Source organism: Gobio gobio (genome assembly GCF_949357685.1).
Source record: "Gobio gobio genome assembly, chromosome: 11".
Taxonomy (NCBI): domain Eukaryota; kingdom Metazoa; phylum Chordata; class Actinopteri; order Cypriniformes; family Gobionidae; genus Gobio; species Gobio gobio.
Genome location: NC_137104.1, coordinates 221,501 through 231,288, shown reverse-complemented (window position 1 = coordinate 231,288; position 9,788 = coordinate 221,501). Strand labels below are relative to the sequence as shown.

Here is a 9,788-nt window from a genome sequence, read left to right as displayed (position 1 = left end):
ACAAGGAGGAGAAGAGACAGATCCACCGCTGAAGACATTAACACTGTTCACTGACCTCACACACACACACACACACACACACACACACACACACCTGTGGTCCATCACAATCAGTGAACCTCGATATGACGTCCCCCCACAGTCAAGCCCAGTTTGAGGACCATGAAGAGCCTCTGAAGCTCATGTGATGTGACGGAATAACGTCGAATAACAGCGAAAGCAAGTCTTGATGGTCCCAAAACGGGCTTTTGATTTAGGGCTGGATTCTCCTGAGATTCACCCAAACGCGTCAGAGACGATACATTCGGCCTGGATGAAGGAGCAGGAGATGGAGGCGTCTGCACACACACACACACACACACACACTCACGGGTACGGAATATCTACGAGGATGTGCCTTCTCCATTCACACACACACACACACACACACACGCGGCGGCGGATCCAGAGAGAGGTGTGTGTAGTGTTCAGCTGTTCTTCAGCAGCGGTCTGTCGTCGGGGAAGCAGTGCAGCTGGCAGGCCTCAGGATTGGTCAGGCCGCAGGACCTCAGGTCCACACTCTGCAGAGCGGCACAGCGGCGCAGCAGCGGCACACACTGATCCGTCACCTTCACACAGCCTGAAACACACACACACACACACATTACTGGCCCCGCTGCATCATGGGACTGTCCTCACTGATATATCCAGGACTCTCTTAGGGCTGGGCGGCATGTCGATAAGAGTCATAAGTAAGGCTTATCGATTTCTCGATTTTAATCAATTCTCAATTTTACAAAACAATATCGATTCTTAAAGTGTTAGTTCAGCCAAAAATGTAAATTGTGTCATGAATGACTGAGCCTCATGTGGTTGGACACCCGTCAGACCTCCGTTCATCTTCAGACACAAATGAAGATATTTTAGTGTAAATCTGATGCTCTGAAAGGCCTCCATTGGCTCAACTTTACACTCCCAAGACCCTTAAAAGACACTAAAGACTAAAGTTACAAAGTCCATCTCACTACAGCGGCTCTACAATAAGTTTACGAAGCGACGACAATAGTTTTTGTGCGCAAAAAAAATCTAAATAACACCTTTATCCAACCTCTTCTTGTCTTCCGTGTGTGTCTCCACGACGCATGCGTGAGAATATGAGCAGATCCGGCGTTCAGGAATCCATGAAATGCTCACTTTAGCCCCATTTGAGCTCTACGCCGAGACCTAAAGCACGATCAGTGTAGAATTCAACAGCTGAGACACGCGCGTCTTCCTCTGCTCGTAAACAAATCTCTTCTGGGTCATGTGTCCGAACGCCGGATCTGCTCATATTCTCACGCATGCGTCGTGGAGGCACACACGGAAGACAAGAACAAGCTGGATAAAGGTGTTATTTAGATTTTTTTTTGCACAAACTATTGTCGTCGCTTCGTAAAATTATTGTAGAGCCACTGTGGTGAGATGGACTTTGTAACTTTAGTTTTTAGGGCCTTTTATGGGTCTTGTGAGTGTGTCCAACCACATGAGGCTCAGTCATTAATGACACTATTTACATTTTTGGGTGAACTAACCCTTTAAATACCAAGAATCGATTAGTCATCCTGTTTTCAGTTAATGAATGAAATAAACATTGTTGCACGCCTCCCATCCAATAAATCGCTACAATCTTTGTGCTTTATTACTATTGATATAAAACAAAGTTTCAGATTTCAAATTACGTCTTTTTTACGAAATTCAAAAGCAAAAATACCGCTTTGGATCGCTCAGCTCAAGAGAAGCGGCCGTGCGGAGTAAACATGAGCGGATCTTCTCTTCCGCTTTAATACCAGTTACAGCGCGAAGTAAACATGAATGAGCTTCTGAAAGTGTTAAAGATAGAGGATAACTTACCGAAATCCGTATCATGTCACAGAATAGCTCAAGTTTCAACCGCAGAAAGACGTCAGTAAAACGGCTAGTAAACGAAGTCATGTAACGTCAGTTACCCCAGAAAACCATATCCAGTGTCCATAAACTCATTAGTCAGCTTTAAATCAGCTAGAAAACATAACTCTAGAGAGGAGCATTTTGATAACTATATGCAACACATTACATAATCATTAATGTTCTTCAATTTAATACATGCATGTAGCCTATGAATAAATCTGGCAAGTTTTTATGACAGCCAAATGTTTATATTTCAAAAAACTAATTGGAGTATAAATATGATTATGTAATTGTAAAGTTATTATAACTATTATTATTTTATTTAAAAAAAACAGAATTTAGTGTAATTTAAGTGTTTGTATACAAATCAGTTAATTTTTACCTTCACTATTAGTCGGCTAATGTAGTATCAACTGACTCACATAGTTTACAACATTAGTTCAGAGATTAGTTTTCCTTGAGAACATTGGCCATGTATTATACCTGATATTTATCTAAAGTAATCAATATTGAATTGAATCGAATATCGAATTGAATCGAATATCGAATTGAATTGTGAAATGTGTCAATACCCAGCCCTAGTCATAAGGGTCAATGTTTTGAAATTGAGATTTATACATTATCAGAAGCTGAGTAAATAAGCTTTCCATTGAGGTGCGTTTGTTAGGACAATATTTGAAAATCTGAGGATGCAAAGAAAATCTCCTTTAAAGTTGTCCAAATTAAGTCCTTAGCAATGCATATTACTACTAATAATAAACATGGGCGTCAGAACCGTTGTATGTGGGACAAGCCCCACCCACTTTTTACGATCAATGATATTGGACCCACTCACTTTTATCGTCTCTAACATTCAGCTCATGTCTGTTTACCTACCTACCTCAGCCTATAATTTGCAGTTGTTTGATAGATAAACTGCAGCGATGCATAATTCTATAAAAATGGCATTAGCGCTGGAGAACCGTCCCTCCGGCCGCTAGTAACCGTAAGACTTTTCCATTCCGAGCGCAGGCTCAGTCTGTGAAGCAGGAAACACCATCAGTGTCTGCCAGTCGTGTAGTGTAGGGGTAAGATGTGGCACTACGTTTTGACGCAATTCAACCTGCGGTTTGAATCCGCCTTTTGCCGAACTCGCTGTACTCCTTCCCTCCCTCATCACATATCAGATCGGAAAGCCGCATTTCAATAAAAATGAAGAAAATATTAGAAAAGTGTAAATAAAGTGTGTAAGGTTTGTTGTAGCCGCTGCTCGTGTTTTGTATGTGGACAGGTTGTAGCTGTGGTTTTGGTTTATGTGTGACAGTAGCCGTGTTTACATTACCCTTCAAACTGCGCAAATTGAAATTGCGAATTGAAAATACGCCCAATGGAAACGCGTCAATTTCGCAAAAACTCCCATATATAGCAAAAAAGTGTTTATGCTCGCTTGAGGTGGTTTTTCAGGCAATTTGAAAAGGAAATTTTTCGCAAAATTTCAGTGGAAACCTTCGCATTGACAGGTCAGCATTGCTCCCACACAGGGCCTACAGATTATTTTTTTCCACTCAAGTATGTCATAATTACGAGATCTTATGTCGTTAAAACAACATATATTTCTCCTAATAACGGCAGTGGCGTAACTTTAAACTAGTAATGACAGACCGAGGTGCAGCCACACAACTATCTACAGGCCTACTGTAATTCAGACATATATTCAAGACATGTGTTAAAACAGAAAGACTCTGTAGGTTCAGCCGTACTCAAAGACCAGCTACACACCTCAATCCATTCCAGACGACCTCAGTTTGCTTCTTATTTATTAATATACAGCCAAATAGTTGATTAAGCACTGATCAAAATTAAAATACAATGTATACAAAACTAAATAAATTTTAAAGAAAGACTTTCTAGAAAACAAAACTCAATGAAGTGCTCAAAATCCATGTCCCCGGACATATGCGCATCTGATTATGTGCCTTACACTACTGCTCACTTTACATAATCAACATATGAAATTAAAATAATGTTTAAACATAGCCTGATTATGAAACTAAATAGGCTACGTTTTCTTTAACCCTCTTTCGGATTGTTGATTTTATCCTTCACGACAGCGGAAACAACTCACAATCCTCCACCGTACAGAGATCAGTGCAAGATATAATTATAAACTGTTGACTTTTATTTGTGTACACTCACAATAACAGCAAAGGCCGTGACTCAGGGAACAGATTCTGCCTACGCCACTGCTTAATATCCTAATGATTTCTGCAAAAATGTATAATTTTGACCCATATACACCCGTGAGACGCGGGACTGCTGTTGTGCTCCAGGGACATATGTTTTAGAAATGATATGGACTGAAGCAATACCGTTTATATTAAAGCAGCACTAGCTAGTTTTTGCTCTTGGGCTCCCCCTACAGTTGGGAAACAGTATGGTCCTCTACTACTGTCATAAACTCTGTCCTTCTACATCAGCGGATGCATCTGCTTGCATCGCGTGTGAAATGTCTTCATCCCAGGTGCAGTGGCATATGTTTCAGCATGTCATATGAATATCATTTCATTGGTTTTATTTTTTTCAAACGCCAAATGATCGCGATGCTCACGTTTACAAGCCAGCGTCATTATAGTAGCCTAGTCTATTGGTTCCCGTTTTACACAATCTATATGATACTTCAATTCAATGTTTGAGTGGTAGGTAATAACCATCTATCGTCAATATTACAATTAGCCTGGATGCCAGCCGAACTTAGCCCCGCCCACAACATTTTTACTCGGGCAGTTCGGTCTGGACTTGATCGGTAGAGGAGTAATTATGCCTGAACAGAAACTGTTCGGACCAATGAAATCATCAGGGCGGGCTTTAGACGATGACGGACAGATGATCAACAGTAGCGTAATCATCACGTCATCAAAGGCGCTTGGGTTGAATTTGTTCTAATCCTAAACGGAGAACTTGTTCGTATATGCGTTCACCTTTACTATTTCTCTCAGAAACGATGATGGTGTGGTAAGTACTCTGTATCCTTAAGTTCTGCTTTTACAACACCGGCAAAGATCGTTTACACTCATCTTTTTCTTCTAACGTTACTTATTCCAGTGTGCGTGCAGACAGGGTGACCAAGTTTTTACAACAAAACCTGCCTAATTACTACTCAAAACTAGCCAAAAACAAGCCCAATAGCTTTCCGGGGGGGGGTTCTCCGGGAAAAAAAGGCCTTTGGGGGGTAAAATATGAGTTATTTTGGCAGGGCTGGCAACTAAAATTCTCATTCCTGGGTCTGTACATCCCATAATTGGGGTCACTTCAACCCGCGGATTTGGCAACACAGTGTAGTTGAGTTCTGTTGACATCTGACAACTAACGTTATGCGTCGCTCCTTTACTCTGATTGGTTGTTGGTCTATCCAATTGAGGTCTTTCCTGGTTGGGTTGAAACACACCCCATAATCACAGCCCAACAGAGCAGCATCAGACTCATATTCTGACTAGAACTGAGTATGACGACGTCAGGCTATATTACAATATCAAGATACCATAGATGAATCTGCAAATTTGAAAAATCGATTTGCATTATAGCTTGAGGCAAGACAAATAAACCAATATCACAGACATGTTAGGTATCCTAAAATATGATTTTGTACGTCTTATGTATTTACTTGCCAGAATGTAGCTCCTCCTCCTCCAGCTCACGCCCGCGAGCAAACGCTGCCCAATGTTGATCCTCCTCCTGTCTTTAATCCCATCACTTTCTCCTTTCCTCTTTTTGCTTTCCTCCGACAAAACCTTTGCTTTCTTATTTTTCTGTGCTGCTTCGGCCATGACTATAACATCCGGCAAACAAATGATAGTTGGGCTCGCACATCCGAATTTAAGGAAGTGGTGGTGGAAGTGACGTATATGCCGTAAAGCAGTCGAATTTTGTAGTTCTTTTTGTTCTCGCGTTACTACCCGAAACCCGAAGTTTAAAAGTACGTTTAAAAACAATACAGACCCCGTCAGGCTATGGCAGACGTGTCGTTCAACCTATTGTAAGTCAATGTATCATCACCAGAGGTTTGAAAATATATTATAAAAGGTTGAAAAGTTACCTAGTGCTGCTTTAATATCCGTTAGTTATACACTGTCAGCAGAGGACGAGCTCCTGCAGGTGAACCTCCGCTAGAACACGCTAATTCTGACTCAAATATTTAATAAATGTGCCATATGTGGAATATTAAGAGTATTTTTATGAAAGTGACCATTATAATGGGGTCATCAGATGCAGGCTAATATGATTAGTCTAGTGTTGCTTTGGTTTTTAACCCTTTTTGCACATAATATATTGCATATCTAACATTCACTATATGTGTTTCATAGCCTTCAATATCAACATTGTTTGTCGGACATCATTGGGCCGGATGTGAAATACATACACTCACCTAAAGGATTATTAGGAACACCTGTTCAATTTCTCATTAATGCAATTATCTAATCAACCAATCACATGGCAGTGTCTTCAATGCATTTAGGGGTGTGGTCCTGGTCAAGACAATCTCCTGAACTCCACACTGAATGTCGGAATGGGAAAGAAAGGAGATTTAAGCCATTTTGAGCGTGGCATGGTTGTTGGTGCCAGACGGGCCGGTCTGAGTATTTCACAATCTGCTCAGTTACTGGGATTTTCACACACAACCATTTCTAGGGTTTACAAAGAATGGTGTGAAAAGGGAAAAGCATCCAGTATGCGGCAGTCCTGTGGGAGAAAATGCCTTGTTGATGCTCGAGGTCAGAGGAGAATGGGCCGACTGATTCAAGCTGATAGAAGAGCAACTTTGACTGAAATAACCACTCGTTACAACCGAGGTCTGCAGCAAAGCATTTGTGAAGCCACAACACACACAACCTTGAGGCGGATGGGCTACAACAGCAGAAGACCCCACCGGGTACCACTCATCTCCACTACAAAGAGGAAAAAGAGGCGACAATTTGCACCAGCTCACCAAAATTGGACAGTTGAAGACTGGAAAAATGTTGCCTGGTCTGATGAGTCTGGATTTCTGTTGAGACATTCAGATGGTAGAGTCAGAATTTGGCGTAAACAGAATGAGAACATGGATCATCATGCCTTGTTCCCACTGTGCAGGCTGGTGGTGGTGGTGTAATGGTGTGGGGGATGTTTTCTTGGCACACTTTAGGCCCCTTAGTGCCAATTGGGCATGGTTTAAATGCCACGGCCTACCTGAGCATTGTTTCTGCCCATGTCCATCCCTTTATGAGCACCATGTCCCCATCCTCTGATGGCTACTTCCAGCAGGATAATGCACCGTCACAAAGCTCCAATCATTTCAAATTGGTTTCTTGAACATGACAATGAGTTCACTGGACTAAAATGGCCCCACAGTCACCAGATCTCAACCCAATAGAGCATCTTTGGGATGTGGTGGAACGGGAGCTTCGTGCCCTGGATGTGCATCCCACAAATCTCCATCAACTGCAGATGCTCTCCTATCAATATGGCCAACATTTCTAAAGAATGCTTTCAGCAGCTTGTTGAGTCAATGCCACGTAGAATTAAGGCAGTTCTGAAGGCCAAAGGGTCAAACACAGTATTAGTGTGTGTTCCTAATAATCCTTTAGGTGAGTGTATATACCGTATATCGCAATTTAACCAAAACATACCCAGATTTTTGCCATATCGCCCAGCCCTACATAACTCCAGTGGTGACGTCATGCCTCTGGTGCATCATGGGACTGTCCGGTCTCTGTGTGTGAGCTTTACCTGCCAGGTTGACGTGTGTGAGGCTCTCGCGGAGCGGCGATATGGGCGAGGTCAGCGTGTGGATGGTCTGGTCTGTGATATGGCAGCACTGGCTGAGGTCCAGCTTGGTCAGGTGAGGAAGGTAGCGCACTAACAGACGGGACACGGCGTCCGTCACTTCCAGCCCGGCCAATCGGAGCTCGGTCACGTTCTGGAAGCGTCCGCCGCGGTTCTCTCCGTGAGCTGTAACGGGAAGGCTGGGTTAGTTCTGTAGGTCAGAAACACATTTACTGAACACTCATATTCTCAACGTTGCTCTGATATGATTCCGCATGTAGAGTCTCTGCTGTTCGGTTTGGTTTCTAACTCTAACCAGTGTTAATTTCGTTGACGGATAATTTGTGTCATAATTTTCGTCAACAACCTTTTTTCTCTGACGAAAACGAGACGATAACTAAATAAAAACTAGTGTTGGATGACAAAAACTATGAGGAAAATCAACTTCGTCCACAAAAAAAAGTGAGAGGAGAATAGTGAGGTTAGTGAGGGTAGATTAGGGCAGAGATGGGGTCAGAACTGATGATCTGTGTCTCAGATGAGCACATTTGATCTTAACTGATCTAACCTCTGGAAAACACACGATCTACAGGCTCACACACCCCCAATCCAGCTCCAGAGCGGCTCAATCAATAACACACACACACACACACACACACACACACACACACACACACACACACACACACACACACACACACACACACACACACACACACACACACACACACACACACACACACACACACACACACACACACACACACACACACACACACACACACACACACACACACACACACGACAGAGTTTATGAACTAATGCTGATGAATAAAGACAGTGTTTACTTTACCATGTTTATTTAGTAATATGTTTTAGACGGTTGTAATAATGCATATTTGATCTCCTCATCTGAACTTGAATGAGCTCCTGCAACTGCAATAGAGGCTCAGACATTTCAAAATAAGAGTCCTGGTGTATTTCCAGCTTGTTTATTATTAAAATTGATGCATTATATATTCGTTTTTGCTTACACAATAAACTGTATTTACAACCCCAAATCAGAAAAAGTTGGGACAGTATGGAAAACGCAAAAAAACAAAAAAAACAAAGTGATTTCTAAATTTACTTTGACTTGTATTTCATTGCACACAATATGAACACAAAATATTTCATGTTTTGTCTGGTCAACTTCATGTCATTTGTAAATATGCATCCTTTCCTGTCATTCAGACCTGCAACACATTTCAAAAAAAGTTGGGACAGTAAAGCATTTACCACTTTGTAATGTTGCCATTCCTTTTCACAACACTTAAAAGACGTTTAGGGACTGAAGACACCAAGTGATGAAGTGTTTCAGGTGTAATTTTGTCCCATTCTTCCTGAAACAAGTCTTAAGGTGGGCAACAGTTCGGGGTCTTCGTTGTCCACATTCTCTATTGGAGACAGGTCGGGACTGAGGCAGGCCAGTCAAGTACCCGAACCCTCTTCCTCCACAGACAGGACTGCAGAATGTGTGCAGAATGTGCTTTTGCATTGTCTTGTTGAAATATGCATGGACGTCCCTGGAAAAGATGTCTTCTTGAAGGCAGCATATTATGCTCCAAAATCTCGATGTACTTTTCAGCATTAATGGAGCCTTCACAGAAGTGCAAGTTACCTTTGCCAAGGGCACTGACACAACCCCATACCATGACACACCCTGGCTTTTGGACTTGTTGCTGGTAAGAGTCTGGATGATCCTTTTCTTCTTTGGTCCAGAGCACACGGCGTCCATTCATCCCAAAAAACACCTGAAATACTGCTTCATCTGAGCACAGTACACGTTTCCACTGTGTGATGGTCCATCCCAGATGCCTCGAGCCCAGAGAAGTCGACGGCGCTTCTGGACACTGTTAACATAGGGCTTCCTTTTGGCACAGTACAGTTTAACTGGCATTTGTGGATGTAACTACGTATTGTGGTACTTGACAAAGGTTTGCCAAAGTAGTCCTGAGCCCATGTGGTGATATGGCTTCTAGATGATGACGATTCTTGATGCAGTGCCGCCTGAGGGATCGGAGATCACGGTTGTTCAGCTTAGGCTTGCGCCCTTGTCCTTTACG

The 9,788-nt window shown here is 42.4% G+C and overlaps 1 protein-coding gene across 1 annotated transcript in view; it reads right to left on the bottom strand.

Annotated features, from left to right (window-relative positions):
- Positions 1-329: 329 nt before the first annotated feature.
- fbxl19 (F-box and leucine rich repeat protein 19) overlaps positions 330-9,788 on the bottom strand; it is a 38,399-nt gene continuing 28,940 nt past the window's right edge. The window contains exons 10-11 of the mRNA XM_079829050.1: positions 7,648-7,869; positions 330-619 (exon numbers count right to left, since the gene is read on the bottom strand). Of these exons, the coding sequence (XP_079685176.1) occupies positions 468-619; positions 7,648-7,869 (374 nt within the window). The 3' untranslated portion in view covers positions 330-467. The remainder of the gene's footprint in view (positions 620-7,647; positions 7,870-9,788) is intronic.